The sequence below is a fragment of the Rattus norvegicus genome, chromosome 16 (genome assembly GCF_021556685.1).
Source record: "Rattus norvegicus strain SHRSP/BbbUtx chromosome 16, alternate assembly SHRSP_T2T, whole genome shotgun sequence".
Lineage (NCBI taxonomy): Eukaryota > Metazoa > Chordata > Mammalia > Rodentia > Muridae > Rattus > Rattus norvegicus.
The window spans coordinates 76,631,573-76,654,994 of record NC_141549.1 but is presented as its reverse complement, the minus strand read 5'-3'; the positions used below and the strand labels follow the sequence as shown (position 1 = coordinate 76,654,994).

General features: G+C 47.6%; 2 protein-coding genes across 2 annotated transcripts in view; one reads left to right on the top strand and one right to left on the bottom strand.

The window, feature by feature from the left end:
* Sfrp1 (secreted frizzled-related protein 1) overlaps window positions 1-16,823 on the top strand; it is a 38,400-nt gene extending 21,577 nt beyond the window's left edge. The window contains exon 3 of one of the 2 annotated variants that reach the window (XR_015639598.1): window positions 12,877-12,933. Coding sequence is in view for 1 of the 2 variants with exons in the window: in NM_001276712.2 (NP_001263641.2) it covers window positions 13,575-13,897 (323 nt within the window). In the remaining variant the exon portion in view is untranslated. 2 annotated transcript variants of the gene reach the window in all.
* Erich1 (glutamate-rich 1) overlaps window positions 1-23,422 on the bottom strand; it is a gene marked incomplete at its 5' end in the record, with an annotated part of 52,793,804 nt that overhangs the window by 7,009,369 nt on the left and 45,761,013 nt on the right.

Here is a 23,422-nt window from a genome sequence, read left to right as displayed (position 1 = left end):
GGGTGGCAGGTTGAGTGAGTTCTTCAGCTGTGTCACCACCTCTGGGAAGACAGCGCTTTCTCTTACAGTGTGGCCTGTCTACATTAGAGCTCATCTGAATGGGACCTGGAGCCTCGATTCCTTTTTCCCATAAAGCACTGCTTTCAAGGCTGGGCTAAGCTAGAATCATGCTTAGTCTCAGATTTTTCCCAGTGGGTTTTGTGTCTTTGTCTAGATGTGCTCGTTTCTGGGTCGGTCCCACGTCTTGATATCCTGAGCACGGTTTGCTTCAGTCCTCACCCACTCAGTTGCAAACAGGTAGTGAGGATGTGGTTAGAGGCGGTTGCCCAGTTGCTCATACCAACTGCACGCTGGCTCAGCTCAAACAGCTGTAGAACAGTGGTGAAGCTGTTAGTTCAGGCAAAGAGTTCTCTTTAGTTCCCTGGGTTGCTTGAAGTGCTGAAAAGGGACCGCAAAGTTGAGGGATTTTTATTTTTACTCTTACAAAAATGGTGGCCCTGTGGATAAAGCGGTTGCTGTGTATGCGTGAGGACTGCATTCAGATCCCTAAGAACTTCAAGCAAAAGCCGGGTGAACGCGGCAGGCTGCCTGGAATCTTAGCATGTAGGAGGCAGAGAAGAGAAACCTCAGGAGCAAACTGGCTAGTTACATCAGCCGAACCAGCAAGCTCTGGCTTTAGTGAGGGACCTCTCCTTAATGTATAAGGTCAGGAGTGATGGCCGAAGGCACTCCCCAATACACAGCTCGGACCTTTGCACACCCACATGCACTTGCACACGCAGCTACATAGACATGCATATACATGTGACTACAACATGTGAACAGTCCTAGGCATACCACGCACACATACATCTGAGAGTCTTGTATCAGTTCATGGCCTGTTTTTGTTGTGTCATGCTCAGAGAACTGGGCGTCTCTCGGTACAGTTTGGGGACAGCTACAAAACCAGTATGCCTGTCAGGTACTTTTTCCAAGTATAGTTTTACTGGGTGCCCCACAAAACCTCCAGGTCTATTTAATGTAGGGGACTTGCGGGTCCCAGGAAAGGGTCTGATACTATTTGCTCCCATTGCGTAGGGGTCTCTTCAGGCATAGAAGGAAGGACGGTGACATCTGTTCAACAGTCTCTCAGGGCAGCTTCTAGGGGAACTCACTTTTAATCATGGCCAAGGGAATGTGTCCTGAAACTCAGTAAATACAGTGTTGAACTTTCCGTGGCCAAAAAGGAGAGAGATTGTGGGTCGTGTGAAAGGCAAGAACCCGTGCTAAGCAGTGCTCTAGCCTACCTGCTTCCCCGGGTTCCTACAGCTTCTCCTCTGCTCTTTGTACCGATAAGAAGACGGACTAAGAGGACTGCAAGGCAGGAACCAGGATCCTCAGCTCCAGGCTGACATCTGTTGCTCCCCTGGGTGAAGGCCAGCTTAGAAACAGCTGGAGCATGATGATAAACTTTGGGGATGGAGATGAGGCCAGCCTTGAGATAGGCCAGGCACCAACTCTGATTAACATTTATACTCTTGGCTTCAACTTAACCCATATCAGGTCAGGACTAATGTCTCCTTGGAGAGAGAGAGACCAGCATTCCTATTGGGTGTTCACTGTCGTGTCCCTGGATCTGTATTCATACCCTGTGGGCCTCTAGATTGGGTTAAAGAGAGCCACGTGTGCTCTGTCCGCTTCTTACTAAGCTCCTCCCCACAGACTGTGTAGAGCTGTGGTCTCATGGATGGCAAGTTGTTTTTCGAAGGCCTGGGCTCAGATGGACCCTAGGCACTGGCAGAATTTCCCTGATGTAGGCACAAACCCTTAGAAGGGCTGAAAACAGTTCCAATGTACATGGACAGAGTATAGCATGGCGAGGTGGGTGTGGGTATGGGGACAGAAAGAATGATGGCTTAAATGAAGGATTTGGGTATCATCTTTGTTCTTGGTCTTCTTAGTACAAGTTTGCATCGAGGAGTAAGAGGGACCGTATCCTCTAAATCCTTTGATGTATATGATGCCCTTGGAAGGAAGAGGGGCCAGTGAGACTTGAATGAGATCTGGCTTGGAGAGCAGCATTCTATATTGTAGACAAGAAAACTATCCAGGACACGGGAATCCTGGATATTACGTCTGTTTTGTGAGCTTGACTTCCTGGGTTCAGATTTGAGCTCCACTATTGTCTGGTTGGGACCGGGACATGTGAGTTGCCTATTCTGATGTGTATTATCTAGAAACCTATCTGCAGCCGAGCGGCTCCTTCAGGAAGTTAGGGGCCGGAGGGAACGCACGTACAGAGATGAGCGAAAGAATGTGTCTGGGTAAAGAATCAGTCTCAGGAGTGAGGCTGGGAGCTTTGGGGCGATGGCTGTGCTTTTATTTAGTTTTGTGCCCAAGAAATGCTGAAGTGACCACTCTTGTGACCGAACCTGGGCAGTAGTTGCCAAGCAGAGTTTGTGTGAACTTGCAGAGGGCAGGAGGGTAGGTAAGACATTCTCAAGGGTCGTTATCATGCAAAGCTGTGTCTGTCCAAGGTTCAGGCGTTGAGGGCCATGGGGGATGGGAGGGAGGCCGGGACCTGGCTGCCTGAGAGTTTCCTAGAACCAAATGATTTTTCTTTTGGGAGGGGGGACTTAAATAGGAAAAGCATGTATGCTACCTCTACATGACTCAGTGTGCAAATAGAGGGTAGAAAGCCAGAGTGTGTCTGTGGCTACCAGTGCTCAGGGGCACTGGATTCATGGCTTCTTCAGAGAATAATATAATACCTGTCCTGAGCCATCTTTTAATGGGATGACATGAAGGCCTGCTAGTCACCATGCTTGGAGTGTGCATTGGGGTCCTGCTCTGGGGTCGTGCTTGAGTTTGGACTGAGGTCATACTCTTAGCCTGTTGTTTGTCAGTCTTGGGGGTTGGGTTGGGGTGAACGCAGGCAACATCCTTGGGCAATGTGAGCAGTGAGGGCCCCCTGGGGTATCTGGAGTGTTTACATCTTGGGTGGCCTGGGATTCAGTACTGGGTTTCCAAGACAGCGAAGGGGAAAGTGGAAGATTTAGATTTAGACTGCGGGCCTGGAACACCCAACTGTCTCCCTCCCTCCTTCTGCAAGTGTTTACCGAGAGCCAGAGACGTGAAGTGCTGCACACGTGTTCGTAGGAGAAGCTGCTGGTGGGGTCCGCTGAGGTCTGCTAACTCTGGGTGTGGGCCCGTTTTCTTCCAGAGTACACTGTCCGGTGCTGGAAAAATCTTTGTTTTCTGGCTTTTCGAGTGTCACTGCTTAGGGACAGAGGCCCTAAGGACTTCACTGACTATCGATGCTGCTAGACACCCAAGCAATCCTTACTGCAAACCCCTTGGGTGTTTCTCAAGCTAACGCAAGTCCAGCAGTGGCAGCAGTTTTCTGGAACTTACCGGGAGTGAGAGTTATTGGGTCCTAACCTATGGCTGCTGAATCAGAAACTGGGGGAGGAGGCATGGGACAGGGTGGAGAGAGGGTGTCTTAGAAGTCTCCACCTTGAGGTGCCTTCTGAGTGAATGTTCAGGGTTGAGACCTACGTTCGCCATCCCTGCCGAGAGCTTGTGGCTTATCCAGCTCATGGGCTCCGAATCCCATTCTCTACCCTTCATCTTTTTCCTTCACCTTTTTCCTCCAAGAGCCTGTGAGACATTATGACCGCTGTCCCTGTGAGCTCGAAGGCTGGAGAGGGCTGGAGGTTCAGTGACCTCACGGTGGGAACAGCTATTTACTTTGGCATGTTTGCCTGGATTGGGGCCAAGATTCAGTCGATCCTAATGATTGACTCTAAGTGAAACTTCTCAGCCTCCTGAGCGGTAGGGAGAGGGGGGTGGGTATGCTGGTTCCGGGGGGAGAAAGCACCAGATATCTTGGTTCTACTTAGGGGTTCAAATTTTCTGGTGCCAGAGCCATGCTTCTGAGATAAAACATCATAGCATTCACGACTTTGTTCCAGATTGCTGCAGCAGCCTAAGTTAGTGAGGGAGCAGTGACGTCCGTGGAGTCTGACAGTTAGCAATGGGATTCCACATGGCGGACTCTGAAACTGCAGGTGTGCGTGCATGTGTACATGAGTGTATTCGTGCGTGTGTGCCCCCTATGTGTGTGTGTGTGTGTGTGTGTGAGTGTGTGTGTGAGTGTGTGTGTGTTTAGTGGGGCAAACTTCTTTTCTGTGGTCAGCTCCCTAAATTCTAGATTGTCTGAGGTCCCGAAAACAGGATAGCTTCAATTAAATAATTGATTCCAAACCAATCACCTGTTGTTCTTTGTCGGTAGGCAGGTCCTTCGATCTTTGTCTGTCCGTCCGTCTGTCCGTCTGTCTGTCCTGCAGTATTCCAAGAAATGCCTAGAAGTATGTAGTGTGTAGGTCTGTGGTCAGGGAATAGAGTCTGAGTTACTGCGACTGAGTAGTACCAGCTCTTTTCTTTGCTAACCAATCAACAAAGTTACATCCTGGCTCCTGGTGTGAACACTGAACTCTGTCCAGCTGCCATTGGGAGGTCTTTGTTAGTAGGACACATTTGGGACCCTGTGTCTCAAAACCTGCCTCCATGTTGTCCAGGCCCTCTGCTGCAATTGGGAAGGTACCTTCAGCTCTTACCACCAAAAACCCTCGCTCCGCCTGCTACCAGATCTCACTTGCATTGCTGTGTCCCGGGAAGGTGTTTCTTGCCTCAAGCCTCGGGAGATTTATGGACTGAGAAGAGGGGGCAGAAAGCTGACTCCAGTTTTCATAGCTGAGTGAAGCATTGCTATCAGAATGCAGTGTTTTACCAGGGAGATCCAGAGGAGCTGTGTAAGCTGTGGGTGTGGCTGCTGCATGGGGTTGCCCATCCGTAACCATTTTCCTAAACCGTTGGTTAGCCGTCTCCTCGGCGATAGCGGAGCGGGTTGTCAGCTTCCAGAACCAGCTCGTTCCTGCTCCCTAGGTCATCTGTTTGGAAACAACAAAGCTCTCCTAGTGCACTCATTTGTGCTCTTGGAGAGAGTGTGGCAGATGTTGAGTCAGTGGTCCCCATCCACCCATTCTTGCTCTGGAGCCACTGCAGCTCTGGGCAGGGGCGCTCCATAACTTACTCAGGAGAAGTTGAGCTCCAGTTCTAAGTAAACAGAACCCACTCTGACCTAGTGGATTTCTCATCTGGGAATGGTGAGGGATGATGAGACCCGTGGGTTGCCTCTCCTTCCCCGCTTAAAAGACAAGACAACGAATCGGTGGCCACAGAAAGAGAAAGAAAGAAAACAAACCGATTGAAAAGCCAAGTTTTTACTCAAGGAGCCCCGGTGAAAGCCGCTCCATTTAAATCAGAGACGTATAGTCAGTCTCCCGATTGATTCCTTTACCAGTTCGCATTGCGTGGCTCATTCCCGTTCTGCACGAGGCCATAGGCTCCCCAAAATGCATGCGTTTTTGTGCTTCAAAACACAGTTGAAGAATCAAAAGTGCTGCCCTCTCCCCCATGCCCTCCCACTCCAAGGTCACAAACCAGAAGTGACCGGTTTCCCTTGCAGCACTTTCTGGAGGCTGTCAGCCAACTGTGGCAAGTACGGGGCCTCTTTGTCTCCTGGTGCTGGGTATTTATTGACGTTTCTGCAATTAAAGTGGAAGACAGTCTCTTCAACTCGTCTTCCCTAATGCGGCCACACAGCGCTCTTGGCTTCATGTGTATGCAGTTTAATTTCTTGGCGCTATGCAGGCATGATTTGCAACCTAGCAATAAAGTGTACCACCGCTGCTGGGTCTCCTTTCCTTTATTCCTCCATTGGATCCCCTTGGAGATGGGGATCGCCTCGCTTTCCTTTCTTTGTTACTTCCTGTTAGTGGTACATCAGTCTGTCTCCAGAACTCTTCCTTGCCTCTCGCTTCAGTCTGGGTGGACTGAAACCATATGGCTGAGTCCGGTGTTACCGAGAAGCCCCTTTAAGCCTGCTTTTTGGCGTTTCTTGATATGGTAGCTCTTCATTTTCCTGAATCTTACACTTTTTTCATTAAGTTCTTCACACACACACACAAAAAGGTCCTCATGAAAGACTCGCATTACTATTTAACCCTTTATATCCCGTTGGCAAGGGCTGACTGGTGGTTTGGCTCAGGACCGTATTTGGGGATTTTAAAGGCTTTCCTTCACTGTCCTACAGCCTTTAGGGCTGGTGTTTCAGGATCCATTACCATCCCAATGCTGGATCCTTTGGCTTACATGGATATAGTCTTCTCTGTGTATTTAAAAATGTCGGTTTTCTTTTCTTTTTTTTTTTTCACTCCTTATGTTTCTAAATATCATAATTCTTTGAGCTGGGAACTGTGTGACCTGAGCGTTTATGTCCCTCCTCTGAAAAAAAACTGACTTGCATTATTTCCTTGATGTCCCCCACTTTGTTGTGTTTTCTGTAATCCCCTTTATGTGGATGTAGAGGCTCTTAGCTTGATAAGTCTATTTTTATCTTTTTTCCTTTCTCCCCCCTCTCTGTCACTTTGTTTATGATTTCAGGAAATGTCTCTAAGCCTGTCTTAAAACACATGTATTGCGCACAGTCCTGTTTTGTGAACTTTCCCTTTGACAGTGTTCTGTTCTTGTTATGTGACGTAGTAACATACATATTATTCTCACGCTTTGGAGATTACTCATGCTTTCCTACGTTCTCTGTCATCTCCGAAATCCTTTCTTCCGTTCGCTTTTTAACATTCGGTCTCTACCATTCACTTACCTCAAAATCCCGTCAATTCCTTGCACACTTGAGTTTTAGAAGTTTGGAGTTGAGAGCTCTTTGTATAGTAAGTCTGCAATTTGGTGGGCCTCATTGAGACTTTTCAGGAGGGAAGACGAAACAAAACATGGTCTGTTCTTTTGAGCTACTAGATTTTTCAAGGGGCAGGGGGCAGAGGCAGAGGCAGAGGCAGAGGCAGAGAGAGACTATTAACCCTTTGACTTGGAAATGGAAATCAGTGTTCTTTTAAATGTTTTTTTTAAATCACATTTCATGTATGTATGTATGCATGCATGTATGTATGCATGCATGTATGTATGCATGCATGCATGCATGTATGTATGCATGTATGCATGTATGTATGCATGTATGCATGTATGTATGTATATATATATATATATTTGAGTATATGTGGAGGTCAGAGGACAACTCGTGGGAGTTCTTCCTTTTCATGATTTGGAATCCAGGGAGTGAACTCAAGTTATTAGAGTTGGCAGTGAGCACCTTTGCCTGCTGAGCCATCTCACCAGTCTGGAAATTCCGTGTTCCAAGATCTGAGGGTCCCACTTATCACCACACAGTCTGTCACCTACTGCGGTGACATCTCCAGCACTCCACCCCTTTCCTCTGATGCAAGGCCGACATCTAGAATAAACCCCTTGGCTGCTGCTCTGGTAGGTGGCAAGGTTACCCACTTGAATTCATAGCTGTGTCCTGTGGCCCAGCCCCTTAGTATCTGTGTCCCTGGCTATGGGAACCAGCTTGCTCTCGCTAGCAGGAGCCATCTTTCTTTGTAAGCGGCTATTTTCAGCTTGTCTTCTCTGTCAAGCCAAATCTGACCTTCCTATGCTTTCTGCTGTCTAGAATGCTCTTGACGAATTCTTGTCTTTACCATTTCCTTGCATGGGTTTGGTTTGTCTTTAATTTTTTTAAAGTTTATTTTATTTTATGCATATGTATGCATGTATGTATGTATGCATGCATGTATGTGTGCATGCATGTATGTGTGCGTGCCTAGTACCCACAGAGGTCCCCAGGGGATGCTGGATCCCCTAGAATTGTAGTTATGGATCATTGGGAATCAAACCTAGGCCCTGTGCAGGAGCAGTGAGTGGTCTTAACCACTGAGCCACCCAATTTTCGGTTCACTTGGGGAGGAAGCAGAGCGCCGTGTGCTTCCTCTAGTGTGTTTGGCTAGTGGTCCTCAGTGGTTGTTACTCTTTTCAGACATTCCAGGAATTCAGAGCCTGTCTGCAGGGAATGCTTTGGTCTCCCTTGTCCTTTGGCCGTCAGCTCTCTGGAGTAACCTCCACTGGCTCAGATCCTGGCCCCGTACAGGCCATCAGTGACCTGCATCACCAGGAAGTCGGCAGTAGACACATTCTTCAGAGCATGGGATGGGAGGCGTCTCCTCCATTTGAAACAGCTGCCAGGGCTGTTTTGTTCATTTTTAATCTTTACCTCTGACACTTCTCTAATAACTCTTCTCTCGCCGCACCCCAGGAAAGGTGCTTCTTTGGGATTCTCCATTTTCTTTTGTTCTCTGTATTTTACCCTTCGCTGTACCCCTTACCTGTAATCAGTTGTGCTTCAAGCGTGTTTTCCCCTCAGCCCCACTCACCCCTACTTTCCTGGGTTCTTCTTTCCCCTCTTAGAATCCCACAGCAATACCAGATTATTGGCTGTTTACCGGCATGGTCCTTGACTGTTGGTTGGCTTTCGTCCAGTGGCTATAGCTGGCCATGGCTGGAAGAAGGACAGACACCTTTAGGAGACCAGGAGGTCAAGGGGAAGAGATGATTTGGAAGGAAGTGCAGGCTTGGGATGAGTGTTAGGACTTCTCTGATTCTCATTTTGGCCTCAGAACTATGGCTGAGCCTTGTGGGAGGCTGTCAAGAAAGTGTAATTTGTGTGCAGAAAACATGGTTTGAGTGACTGAGAGTGGAATGAAGCTTTCATGGTCTACTGAAATGTGCTCAGATGTACACAGACCTAAGAGATGGTTTGTTTTAAAATTTCCGAGAAAGACTCAAACAGTACAAATTGCAACCTCAAGTTTGGAGTTTTTTCAGAGTTTCGGAGGGTCTGAATTGTTGGCTGGCAGTAATGCATAGATAAGAGTAAAACTTTACCCTGGGGGGGGGGGGTTGTTACATTGTTGCTAAGGAGGAAAAAAAGATTGCCCGGTTTTTTCCTTCTTTCGTTTTATGGTGGCGGAAATCTGGAGCCCAAAGGTTAGTTAGTTAAAATGTAGTGTTAACCTAACCCGGCAGGTGAGCCGAATGCTGGAAGTGACTTAAGCCATGCCAGCAACTACACTGTGCTGTGTAGTTTACGGGAGAGCCAAAGAGACCCAAGCAGCCAGGCTTTAAGCCCATACACTTTTGTGTCCTGTAGCTGCTGCCCCCTGCATCTTTAAAGCTACCACCATTTGCACTGCAAACTCATCCATGGTTGAGTTTCCCAGAGCCCTGGCAGGAAGCACCTTGGAACTGGAGGGCAATGGTGATCGAGACCTGGCTACTCTGGGCCCTTCCCCACTTCTGCCTTCGTGCCATGGGTATGGCATGGTGGTGGTGGAGTTTGCCCAGGTATTTAGGGATGAGAAGAAATTAACTTTGGGTGGATAATTGCCTATCAAACACTGCTGGTAATCTGCATGCCGAAAGCAAACTCTGGGAAGGTGGAAAGATGTTAGCAATTCTGGCCATATGTGCTCTCTTCTTTACTTTCTCCACCTTGAAAAAGAGTGAGCCAAATAGCCAAGAACTAGAGAGCCTAATGCGTACCACATTTCCATCAATCCCCCCTCCCTTCGCTGCTCCCCCACCTATGTAAACTAAATTCCTTTACATGGTCATGACAAAGGAGCTTTTTTTTTTTTAAGTTGTGATTAAAAGCAGCACAATCAAGAAATAGTTTCCACTGAAGCAATAGCGTTTTAAACTTAATAATGGCTGGTGAGAGGGCACGGGGGTCTGTGGGCTTGGCTGCAGGTTCGAATCCTGATTGCTTCTCTTCCGACGATGAACTGCAGCCTTGTGCTGTTGTCGTGCAGCCCAGGTTCTTCTTGATTGTAATAAAACACTCAAAATGGCTGCTTAACTGTCATTGTGATTAGCAAGCAGGAGTTAGTGGAGCAGTGGTTCTCAACCTTCCTAACACTGCGACAGTCCTTCATGTTGTGGTGATCCCTGGCCATAACTGCAACCTTGCCACTGTTATGAACCGCGATGTAAATGTCTAATATATAGGATATCTGATATGTGATCCCTCCCCCCCGCCCCCTCCCCCCCATGGCTGTCACAACCTACAGGTTGATGACCTTTGTAGTAGATGGAGTGCCTGGTCTGTGCTTCCCTTGAGAGCTCAGTGCTTACTGGGTCTTTAGTAAGTGATGACACATTTCACTGCAGAAAAGAAGGTCCCCTGTCATTTGCTGGTTTGTGCACTAGTCTCTTGTGGTGATCTAAGTGGTACTTGGCCACTTCTAAAGTGTAGTTTAGTTCTACACACTGGGCTTGGGAATCATCTAACTACCTGGGCTAGCGATGCCCTGTGTAGGGCCGCCATTGTTCTTCCTGCCTGGCTGCTGTGTAATACTTTGCAACCTTTCTTTAATAAGTAATGAGGTTAGTTTCCTGATACAGCAAATACTCCAGAGAGCCAACTTATGTAGGAGAGGCTGGTGCATGATCGGTTGGTCTGTTGCCTTAGTAGAGGCAGTGCATTATGGGTAGAACACATGTTGGTCTAAAGCCACTTCCTTCATGGCCAGAAAAGTCCCAAAGATGGGAAGAAGGTATAGGGTCTTACTGTCCCTCTCAAAAGGTGCATATCAGTGACCTAAAGACTTCTCACCCACATTCTACTAACAGCTCCACTAAGGACTAAGCTTTCAACTCAGGTCTTGGAAGGGCACTAGGATGAAAACAATAGGAAATGTTGGGTGGTGTCTTTTTTTTTTTTTTCCATTCTCAATGGCTCCATTTGGCAGAAAGGGGCAGAGATGAGATTGGCTTGGCTTTGGCCCAGGCAGTGAGTCTGTTCTGGCTGTTCTCTTCACTCAACCCCTCCAAGAACGTCTCTCATTCAGCAAGTTTTTCACTGGAACAAGTGAAAAAAAATTTTTTTTCTCAAGTGAACTCCCAGGTTCAAGGTCTGTAAGCCAACAGTGGGAGTTGAAGTAGGTTGTGGGCCAGTTTGGGCCTGTCTGGGGTGAGGCAGGCCTTGGAGGGATAGTCTCTGCTGTGCGCTCATTGCATACCCGGCTGCTGGCTTCCAATTGTTCTGTTCATCATGGGTGTGAGACTCAAACAGATCTAAGGCAGTGGGCAATGACCCCCGGGGTGGGAGTGTTGGTACTTCGAATTCACCTAGAAGCTATGGCTCACCTTACTGAGTGCTGGGAACTCCAGAAGAGCTAGGAGGTCAACTGTGAACCTTCCTACCAGCCCTGGCATGAGACTCTTCTCAGGCCAGGAGTTATGTAGCCCTCAAATTCTGGATGTTCGTTTATCAGAGAAAGAAAGCAATGTAGACTTTAGTCATTGAAGATTGACCCTCAAGACTCTTTACCCTTCCTTTTTACTTGTAGGGCGGCCGAGGGTTGGCCTTATAACCAACAGAACGGTCAGTAGTAAATTCTCGAGACCCATGGTCTCTTTTAGCCAGAAAGCCTCTTGTGCCATTTAGGAGCCCATCTGAGTCCCTTATTTTCTTGATCCAATTAATGAGCACTCTTAAGTTTTGGGCTCATTATAAAAGGATCTCGAAGCCACAAAGGTGGCAGGCACAGCCCTATGATTGGAAGTGGGCAGTTAGTAATGGTGCTGTGGTTTGGTTATAGCCCCCTGAGGCCTATGTGCCTCTGTCCCCAGTCCGTGGCACTCTGGGAGCTGGTGGAACATTCAGAAGGTGGGGCCTAGTAGAAATGAGTTATTATTGGCATGTTGTCATCGTTTTGTTTTGCTTTCTAGCTGTCAAGGGATTAGTTGCTTTTTCCTGTCACGTGGTTTTGCTGTGATGCGCTGTCTTGCCACAGGCCCATGGGACAGTATCGATGGGTCGTTGAAAACTGTAGCTTCCCCAAAATGTACAAACCTTTCTTCTGTCTCAGCTGATTTAGCTCAGGTACTCGTTAGCACAATGGACAGTTGATTAATACACCCAGGTTGGGATTTAAAACTCACAAATGAGCAAGACAATCGACTGGGCAGATGTCAGTTTTCTCATCTCTTCTATGGGGAAAGTAATTGTCCTTTTTTTTTCGTGGAGTTACTAGAAACCATCCTTTAGAGAAATTAAAAAAACAAAAAACAAAAAACTACAGGTTGACCCCACACTTTCAGAATTATTAGTGACAGAATGTGGTTCAAAACGAAGGCTTTCTTCGAGGGATGCAGCGGAAGTCTTGAGCTATTAAAAAAATGGGGGTGAGGGGCTCGATAACTGTTAAAAGAATTCAGAGGATGTACAGATGTTTATCTGGTACCTTCCCGATTTCTAATATCTGGTGTTGGCTGGTTTTAAAGGAGTATGACAATGTGTGCTTAATGAACATCTTTAATCACTGGGCCCTGTACAGCCACCACGAAAGGAGCTGTGCATAGGCTCAAACTAATATTCAGGGCTGGGGGAAGTCCAGTGGTAGAGTGCTTGCCTAGCATAGAGTGGCATCCTGTGTTCTGTCCCCTACACAGAATCCATGGACACAAAGCAAAGAGGAGGAGGGTTGATGGGTAGGTTTTTCCTCTCTCCTGTTCTGAGAACACAAATAACTCTTATTCCATATTAGATGAGGTGAGCATTCGTCCCCTGACTGTGTTTCCTAGAACTTTCTCTCAGCTTCCAGGGAGTCTGAGCAGAATTTAATTCTGCAAGGGTCCTTTCGGTAGACAAGACCTCAGTGGCAGCCGTCTGTGGGCAGTACCCTCTGTCAGACTTTCCTGAACATAGACTCAGAGGAATTCTGACTTTGCCCATCCTAAAGTTGGACCTGGATGTTGAGTGCACCCTAGCATACAGTTTGAACTGCTCTCTGGATCTCCCTTGCTGAATACGCACACTGATTCTGTCTGTTTTGTTTTGGGTGTTATAAAAACAAGCCACACCGAGTAATGGTGACACAGGCCTTTAATCCTAGCACTCAGGAGGCAGAGGGAGGAGGTCAGCCTGGTCTACAGAGCTAGTTCAGGACAGCCAAGGCTACTTAAAGAAACCATGTCTGGAAAAAGTAAAAAAAAAAAAAAAAAAAAGAAATAAATAAAACCCAAACCATTAATTTCTTGTGAAAAAAATTTAGAATAATTTTTTTCTTTAAACAATTCTTTAAACAAGTCTCATAACGTTAGGCTCTGTAGATTAAGTTGAATCATGTGACCTCTCCTCTTTTTATATTGTTTTGGCATATAAAAGAATGGGCTTCATTAGGATATTTCCATGCATGTGTATCATACTTTTCTCCTATCTCTTCCTATTGTTCTCTCTTATTCTCCCCTTTCCCTCATCACAAGCTACCTTCCTCTTCCGCCCACCATGCACCCACAAACATGAATGCAGGCACACAGGCACGCACTCATCTGTATTCTGCACAGGACAGAAAGCATGACCATTTAGCTTTCCGATTCTGAACCATCCCACTCAACATTGCTGGAATCTAACATTGACTTGAGTCCGGTCCTGGTACCCTGCAGCAATCCCTGGGGATGCTTGCAGCTCAATAGCACCCTGGGTAACTGAAGACACTGGCTGTCACTGTTTCCCTTTTAGGTTGGACGGGGTGCGATGTCCTTGAATGTTAAGCACTTTATCCTAATGCCTTCTCTTCCTTGCCTTCTCCTCCCCTCTCTGCCTCCCTTCCTCATCCTAGCGCTGAGAATGAAAATCAAAGAAGTAAAAAAGGAAAACGGTGACAAGAAGATTGTCCCCAAGAAGAAGAAACCCTTGAAGCTGGGGCCCATCAAGAAGAAGGAGCTGAAGCGGCTCGTGCTTTTCCTAAAGAATGGCGCCGACTGTCCCTGCCACCAGCTGGACAACCTCAGCCACAACTTCCTCATCATGGGGCGCAAGGTGAAGAGCCAGTACTTGCTCACAGCCATTCACAAGTGGGACAAGAAAAACAAGGAGTTCAAAAACTTCATGAAGAAAATGAAAAACCACGAGTGTCCCACCTTCCAGTCTGTTTTTAAGTGACACTGGGGTGGACTGGGGAGGGAGCGTGGCTTGGGGTGAGGGTGGGGGCGTGTGAATGACCCTGGCTCTTGGGGTTCACATGTTGCTCTCTCCCATTACAGTTGTGGCTTTTGCATCGCACCTGGCTCTGTTCCTACAGCGATCCCTCTCCCTTCCCTCCACAGCCAATCCAGCTAAGGCCCTTTAGATTAGGAAGGCTTTTTTTTTTTAAGGGCTGCAGCAGGGCCAGCAGGCACAAGGAGAGTCAGAATCCTTTCACTGAGCCTCAGGCACAAAACAGAAAATGTTTGCCAGTTTGGGAAAAAAAAAAAGGATTGTAAGAAGTGCAGGAGGACAGTCATTCAGCTTGAAGTTGTTCTGAACAGCATTCCCAATTCCTTGTGGAGTCTAAAGCCTTTACAACCCCTCTCTTTCTGCCTTAGATAGAAACAAGACCATTGTCACCTTCAACACACACACACACACACACACACACACACACACACACACACACACACAAGGGGCTGGAAACTGTAGGTCTCAAATGGACATTTCATCGGGATACCAGGATGGCAGGGATCTGCTTTTGTATGAGGAGGAACGTGAGCATGAAGAGAATGAGGCGTTTCAGACTGAGAAGCCAATGGTTACTAGTTTTCAAAAATAATAGTGAAAGAAAAGAACAAATGTAGACGGTCAAGCAGGTCACGAGTCAGGGTGATTGGGGAATCCTGTGTGGAAGGGCCTCACATTGTAATCCCGTCTGTCACATTTCGAAAGAACAGAGACATAAACAGTGATAAAACCCCACACATCTTCCGAGGCTTGGATAAAACTCCACACTGAGCATTTCAAAGATAACCAAGACTAACATCGCGGATTGCCCAAGGCGCCCTCTTAATAAGCACACTGCGCATATGCTGTGGAAGGCAAGTCTGTCTGCGCATGTGCTGTGGAGGAGATGGGCGTGGCATCATGGCTGTGCCTAGCTGCCATGTCAGTGGAAGGAGACAATGCTGCCCGGACTCTGCTTTTCTGCAAGGAGAGCCCTTTTTCTTAAACACGATTGCCTATAATTCCAACAAAATTGGAATTGCTGCCTGCCTGAGCCCTCCACCTTTATTTTTGTATGCCTCCACTCACGTTCTTTTGAGGCTAAGCCCTACCCGAGGAGATGGTTTCAAAGGCACCATCGGCAGTTTCCCCAAGTGCCCAAAGGTATTTCTTAAAGTTGGTATGCTTAATAAGTGATGTAAATATTCCAGTTCTCTTTGGTAGCCTTACTCCTGTTGTCCGAGTAGTTCTTCTTCTTCTTTTTTTTTTAAGCTAATTTCTTCCACCAAAGTCTGATTATTCACTCCCCACCACATCTCAAGGGCCACAGTGGCTGTCCCTTTGGCTTACTCAATCCAGAGGCAGCATTGGTTGTGAAGAGTCATGTGATCTAGTGGCCTTGGATTGGCACAGAAGCAGAAAAATTCTGGTTACTTCTGAAAGACTCCGGCCTGAAAATTACCATGCCAACCTAGTTACCGATCTAAGTGGGGTAGTGAGCTAATTAACTTTATGTCTAGTAATTCTATTATCCTAACACTTTTAAGAATTCTACCAACCTTAATCATAACGGTATTAAGAATCTTAAATGATTTGCCGATAATTGTATATGATTTAATTAGTAATTTGAAATAGTCTACCTTTTCATTGTCCAACTGAAAGACAAATTTTCATGAGTGTAGATTTGGGCCTCCAGCCACTAGTCAGTGCCTAGTGAGGGTCTGTTCATTTTGGCAAAGTTCACCATGTGGCAGGGCCCTCTCCAAGTGGCAGAGGACCACCTATATTAATTTTTCTGAGGATGGTAGCAGTTTCACAAAACAAAAGTGACAGCCTGTGCTGGGCAGATTAGGAATCCTCAGGTAGGAGGCAACATTCTCAGAAAGGATTCACAATCAACTGATCACGTGAACTCCAGCGACTGTCCTCCCACTCCAGAATCCCCGGCTTTAGAGTTCCATTGTGGACCTGTGAGGATTTTAGACACGCACACAGACCAGTTTTGTCTCTACTACATCAGCAGTTCTAGACAAAAAGGGAGGCTAAGGGCCCAAAGCTGCGTGATCAGCAGCCTTTGTCCATTACAACAAAAGGTATAACAAACCAATGTGCAGACTCGTTGGCTTTGCCCCTGGTTTCCAATGGTGGAGGTCCATGTGTGCTCTGACCAGCGTTGCCAGTGAAAAGAAGAGCTTTAAAATAGCCATTCTGGAGAGTCAGGAAAAGCCAACCCCCCCCACCCCCCCAACCAAACTTTTGGAAACTACCAGAAGTTATCTTGGAAAATAGGCTCGGAGGCACGAATTGTAAAGATATTCTACTTTAAAAACATTCTGTAGCAATACTCAAAACTCGTGGTTGGTGGGTTAGCACTGTGTTCTCCCTGGGGCAGAGTCCAGGCTTCCTGTGAATGTGTAAATTACAGAACTCTCGGTTCCCAAAGCTAGAACCTGTTTTTCTTGTTAGCCTTCGTGTAACCAGATGCTCTGTTGTACCTTCATAGCTGGAAGTGTTTCAAGATGAGCTTCAGAAGCAAACCTGAAGCTTCATCTTCACAATGGCATGCTGACTGCTCTGACCTGGCACTGCGGGTCCTAAGCACATATGTGGAATCCCTGTTGGCCCTAGTCCCCGCGCCCCTGCCCCCCTTGCCCCGTGAGGACTCCACTTTATAGCCTAAACCTTTTATACAAAAGCTTTGGATACTGTGAAGATGTTTTACATTCCATTTCGTTCGTGTTGTTTTTTTTTTTAACTACATTTGACCAGATGTTTTGATGTTATCACTTATGTTAATAGTAATTCCCAGATGTGTTTTGTTCTCATTGCTTTCCCTGCCGTGTATTCACTAAAATCACTCGATCAATAACAGCGTGAGTTGTGATTGGCCCAACTCCCTGTCATCCACTCCCTGCGCTCTCCCACTCAGCATGTTCCCTTGAGTTGTTTCAATGGTGTCTTCTGGTCGTAGTCCATGGCCTTTAAGTTGAGATGGGGTGGAAGAGACCTGGGAAGGACCATGAGCATTCCCTTGCCCTCCTTCCCATCTCTGTATTAGCCCAGTGTCTATCTGTCTGTCTGTCTGTGTGGGTTTCAGCTCTGCCAAACATTTCTGTTCCATGTTCCAGATGCCCTCTCCTGACTGGTACATTTTAGTGTTCACGTTCATATTACCAGCCAGAACTTAAGAGATGGATGGCTTGAGTTTGGTGCTATGGTCCCCCTTTGGGGACTTTGCAGAGGAAGAATACGACGTGTCGTGGCTGAGATTTCCCATAAGACTTTGGGTCACTGGTGCAGCTGGAATTAGAAGCCACAGTCTCGGCATCCCGGCTGCATAGGCTGAGTTCTCTGCTGCTGGACCCGCCTTTGTACCCACAGAGACACATTTTGCTGACCCCAGGCTGTTTGTTTTGGCATTGGGCCTCTTCCATTGTAGTGTGAGCTCCACAGCAGAACAACTAGTAGTTTTTCTCCAAATGTGCCCACGGCATCAAAACTTCATCCAGGCACACCAACACCATTTCTAAAAGGCAAGAAACGAGGGTTTTCACACACTCTCCTATTCCGCTGAAGTGTATTGCCACCAATGTTAGGACCAATGTTGGGGTTTAAATCATGGCCCGAACCCGGACAAAGCACACCAAGCCAACATGGTTCCACGTGGAGAGGTTTAATGAGAGAAGAGGAGAGGAGAGGAGAGGCCGGCCATGAGCACGTGGAGGGAAGGAGGAGGGGTAGAGAGAAGGGACAGGGAAGAGGGGAAGAGCGGGAAGAGTAGAGAACAAAGAGCAAGAGAGAGAGGAGGGGACAAGCAGCCCCCTTTTATAGTGTTAGGCACAGCTGGTTGTTGCCAGGCAACTGTGGGGCGGAGCGTACCGGCTGTTCCCAGGTAGCTGTGGGGGTGGAGCTTAGACAGAATACCAACAGGTATGATGGCCAAGGAGGATATTGGCGCTTCCTTTAAGTTCTGTGGTTTAAAGGGAGAATTTCCTTCAGGCTTGGTCCCACCCCTACAGAAGCCATACTGCCACGAGGCATACCATGTCATGATGCTTCAGATTATTCTCTTTCTAACAAATTAGCACAACCGTGAAGACAGGTGTGAAGAAATGTACTTCAGTTTCTCGGGGAGCAGGGAATTCGGGATCCCCGGCGCCATGAGTTCGTGGGCCTGCTTAGGCATGTTGGTAACCTAGCTTGCTTGACCTCACTCTGCATAGCACGTACCACTCTTCAAGGTGCTATCCAGAGCCCCTATCAAAGGGCAGCAAGAGATGGGTCCGAGTTAAGTTGGCTTCACCTTTTTTCCATACGGGAGCCAGAGATATCAACAAATCTACGTCTGCTTCTGAGGAATAAAAATGGATCAGTCATTTGGTGGAGCTCATAAGAGCGAAGGGGAACATTTTTTATTGTTGGCACGTCAAGTGGTCATGGGAAATAGCATGCCTTTGTCTAGTTTCTGGCTTCCCCCCAGAAATCTTGATTAGGAAGGAGAGTAATGGGGTCTCGTATATGTTAGCTTGCCTTCTCTTCACTGGGGCAGATGCCCATGACATACGGTAAACATATAAGAGTCATGATAAGAAGGGGCCAGGCTAAGAAAGATGCAGCCTCTGTGATGTATTTCCTCCCACCAGATCTCACCTTTTTGTAGTTCCCCTCCTAACAGTTCTTTTGAAACGTTAATTCATCGATGGATTGAGCTATGCACTGGGCCAGAGTCTTCCAGTTATTTTTCCTGGGCACATGAGAGTCGGTTCAAGTTTTAAGAGCCTGGCTTGTTGCATCTGTGCAAAAACATCCTAATAACACCAACATGGCTTAGGAATGAGGCACAGGTACTTATGTGCTGTAAGGACACATTGCTACAAGGCCTCCTGCAAGCACTGTGGGTGGTGTTAATATTAATAAAAGTGGCTCAGGGGAAGGGGATGAGACTTTGGTTTTTCCTTTACAGTGGGGGTACATCTGGCTCTTTACAGAACGCTTCTAAGATTTACTAAGCACAAGCCACATAGGACAAGTGCACAATGAGGTTCTGTAGAACTGAGATGGAAATCTCAATGTTTCTGAGGACCTCACACCTCTTTGGGCAACCGGAGCTGGGCTCTGCAGAGAGCTCCTTGGTCAAGGACACTCTGGGGAGGGGAGGGGGTGTTCCACAGCGTCCTTGCATGTGTTGGAACAATCCTGTCTTGGGAATCCTCACAATGGGACCCCTCAGAACCCAAGATGTGAACAGTGCTTGGAATTGAGGACAAAAATCAACAGAAGTAAGAGCCGATTATAAACCTAGATTAGCTAGGGCTAATCTGCATTCATTCCTCTTTTTTTTTTTTTTCTTTTTTTTCTGGTTCTTTTTTTCGGAGCTGGGGACCGAACCCAGGGCCTTGAGCTTCCTAGGCAAGCGCTCTACCACTGAGCTAAATCCCCAACCCCTTCATTCCTCTTTTTTAACCCCCCAGTGTTGGGAGCTAGACTCAAGGCCTTGCGTATGAGAGGCAAGCTCATCACTGGTGCCTATACTCCCAGCCCTAGACTGCCATCCCTTTCGGGTAGACCCCTTTAATTCCTGGGACACTCAACAATCCCATCTCCCCCCGCCCCCTCAACCCACTTCTTGGCACTCCATTAGCCTTTCAAACTGTCTTCCTTAACTGTCCCGGTTCTCACTCCAGTGGCTGTTGGAGTTAACCACCTGAAGGTGTTATCTGGACAGCTGAAGTAATACAGGAAGTTGCCAGCGGAGGTGGGACTTTTCGTGTTCCATTTGCTCACATCTGGGCAGTTTCAAGCCCTTGTAGTGGGGCAAGCCCAGATGGGAAGGGCGACTGAAGTCTTCGGCGGGAAAATCCTATCTGACAAATGGAGGACAGCATGCCAAGCACGGCTGATTTACTAGGTCGCAGCCATTAGACTTTCTGTCAGCGGAGGCCAGGGAAGGCTGCTCTGTGTCAGTGTGGAGAAGATGGGTCTCAGAGCAAGCTCTGTATAGGAGCAGAAAGCTCTCATGTCTTCATACATCTGTGTGGTATTTAGATAAGAAGGGGCTGCACTTAATCACGGAGAGAGTTGTTTGCTTAAATAGAGGGAGGGAGTGGTGTGTGTGTGTGTGTGTGTGTGTGTGTGTGTGTGTGTGTCTGTGTGTCTGTGTGTGTGTGTGTGTCTGTGTCTGTGTGTCTGTGTGTGTTTAAGGAGAGAAAGGAGGTGGGAAGAAGGGGAGAGGAGCCAACAGTTTTAAACAGTAACCCACCCCATCGCCACCAGGTGCTTCTAATTAGGATGACCTTCCCATCACCTGACCACCAAAACGAGCCAGTCTGGGTGTTGGGAGAGGATCAGAACTCCCGTGGCCTGGTCCTGGGGGCTTAAGGGGGAGCTCTGGGAAAGTTTCTGCCTCCATCCTTGCAAACATCGGTGTCAGGGCCCTCAGTGTCTGTGGTCCTTCAGGAAGCCTGGTATTGAGTGCCAGTGGGACCCAGGGCCAGAGCTTCTCTGAGTATCCCAGGGCGTGCGGAAAACGATCCGAATGTAGAGCTGCACATTTGGGTTCTTCTTCCCAGAGACAGAAGGAGCAGGAGATCTCTCGGAGACGTCTGAATATGCATCTGTGCTGCACTCTTCCACGATGCCCGCTAAGACTCACGGGTGCTGTTCAGACTTGGGGAAAGATGGTGAGAAAGGGGAAGATGGCTTAAGGGCCTCTGTTTCCACTTCGCTGCTTCGGTCTCTGAAGATACGTACTATACAGATGTGGGGTAGTTTTTCTTCTTTGCCCGGAATAATAAATTCATCATCCGAATTAATGAAGGGAGAATTACATGCCGAAACCCAAGGGGGCTCTTTTGTGCTGTTACGTGACATTTCCCCCAAAGTCTAGCACCTGAGGGAACCTGGTTTAGCAACTACAATTCCAAGATACTCAATGGTTACAGCTGTAGCAAATCAGCTCTTGACTTGGGCCAGGCTTAGAGGAGGCACCAAGGCTCCCGAGAAGGAGGGGGGGAGGGGGAGGAGGAGGAGGAGAAGGAGGGGGAGGAGGAGGAGGAGGAGGAGGAGGAGGAGCTGACCAGTTATTGGCTAGAGAGAAAAACTAAGCATCGCTCAGGAAATTGTAGTTCAGGTCAGCACACAACCTTAGCCCTATCTTCAACTTGGCCACTGCTGAAGTCCAAGTGTTCTTCAGCCTCCCAGGAGGCCCTTAGGCCACCTTCTCTACAGTGCCAGAAATTACTAATAATTAGGGAGCTGGGTAGAGGTGAGGATGACATTTCCTGACGGAGACCAAAGATGGTCAGGTCTGATGCTCATCAGGTCAGGACGTCCATGTTTGTTTTCCTTAGGTAATTGGAAGGGAAGACTGCATCTTCCGAGGTGAGGAGCTAGCATTAGTTTGGCTGCATCAGGACTCCATGACGGAAATGGGTGCCTGGTGTGTCCCAGACAGTCTGGCTCCTAGCAGGAACCTTCTTGCATCTGAGACCTTTACTGTGACTTCTTCTTTGCCCTGAGTTGGAGGCAGAGTTCTGCCCTGGGGCACGTCTCTCCCAACCTGCTCGTTTCTGGGGTCCTCAGACTGAACTGCCAGTTGAGTCCAGAGCAGGCACAATTCCTCATCTGATGTCTACTCCGTGCCCGGTGGATGCAAAGGAGTCTGTGCAAGAGATGTGGGGGATGGGTTCAGCTTCTAAAACCAAGGTAAGAAGAACACACACAGTCGCCCTGGGGCTTAGAGACAGGTCACAGCTCTGCCCCCAGAATCTCCCACCCTTCTTTTCTCCAGAGAAAAAGCTACTCTGGCTTTTAACTCTCTACTACCCTGAAATGACAACTGTCACCTGTCACATTCCTGTAATTGCCGGTTTCCTTCTGAAATTTCCACATCAGACTGTTCCAATGTCCTATTTTTTTTTTTTTTTTTTTTTTTTTTTTGCTTGCCCTGCTCTGCCCTGCCACTGACATCCTAGCTGTGGATTGACTTGGTTTGCTGGGGTTTATCCTGTGCAACTCTGCTGTAGGACTGCAGGGCTAAGGGCTGCGAGGGAACCACTCCTGGTGGCTGAGCCAAACATCAGGACAAGGGAGGCTTGACAAGGGTCTGGCCTGCTTCCTGATTTTGGATTAGGCCAAATTTGGAGTGTGTTCTACACCCCCACCCTCAAGTATTTGAGAGGAAATGTGACCCTTGTGTTTCTGATTCATGTGCACTTAACTCATTAAAATGCTGATTTACAGACGGTGGCGATGTCCAAACTAATCTCTGGGGCCTCATTTTTAAGCCAGTCTTTTCTTCTCTCTCTCTCTCTCTCTCTCCCTCTCTCTCTCTCTCTCTCTCTCTCTCTCTCTCTCCCTCTCTCTCTCTCTCTCTCTCTCCTTCCTTCCCCTTCTCCCTCCCTTTCTCTCTACATCTCTCTGTTTTTACTGTCTTTTTTTCTCGATGCGAAAGGCTAGGTGGAAAGAAGAAATGGAGATTTTGCTTCCCAACCGGGGCAGTTGCATTCCATCCCTATTGGAACTTGGGCCTGGAAGGCAGGGACAGGAACTTCGACCTTGGAATTGATTGGGTTCTCTGCTGGAGGAGACCTAATCAGAACCACCTGGTGTTCTTCAAGGCCCAGTCATTGTCCGTGCTGTAGGAAGCATTTGAACTTGACCTGTGCTGAAAATGAGCCAGGCTACATGAAAAAGGAAGACCCGGGTCCACACTCCGGAATGAATGTAGGTCCTGGGAGCACGCAGATTCTGCCCTAAACACGCCAAGCCTGGCTCGGCCGCCCTGCAGCTTCTCCTGTGAGCACCGCTTTCCTCCTGGGACCTTGGGGTGCATTTGCTTGCATGGTGCATATGAAACTTGTTTGTAATGGGAGCAGTGGTCGATCATAAATCGAGCAGCTAAATTCTTTAGGGAGTCTTGGGATTTTTGCCCCATTTCTCATTTTTATTTTTAAGGAGGAGAATGTTAGGAGAGGGAGAAAAAATAAAAAGTCCTAAACTGAAGTAAGAAGAATGAGTCTCTTTGTTATTATGAGTGGGTGGTATCAGTGTGTGTGTGTGTGTGTGTGGTGGGGCATCAGGGTGTAAATGTGCTAATGTGTGTGTATGTGTGTGTGGGGAGAGAGAGAGAGAGAGAGAGAGAGAGAGAGAGAGAGATCAGAACATGTATGACTATGAGTATGTGAGGGTGGATAGGTGGTGGTATCAGAATGTGTGGGGGAGTGTGGGGGGTGTGATGCAACATGGCATTTGGGTGTGGTGGGTAGGTGATAGCATCAGAGTGTGAGCATATTAGTATCAGGGTGTGTATGTGACATCAAAATGTGTGTGTGTGTGTGTGGTAGGTAGTATTAACTTGTTTGTGGGTAGCATCAGGGTATGATTGTATTTGTGTGTGTGTGTGTGTGTGTGTGTATGATGTTTCTATTGCTATGATAAAACACTGATCAAAAGTAACTTGGGGAGGAAAAGATTTGTACCACCTTTTACAGC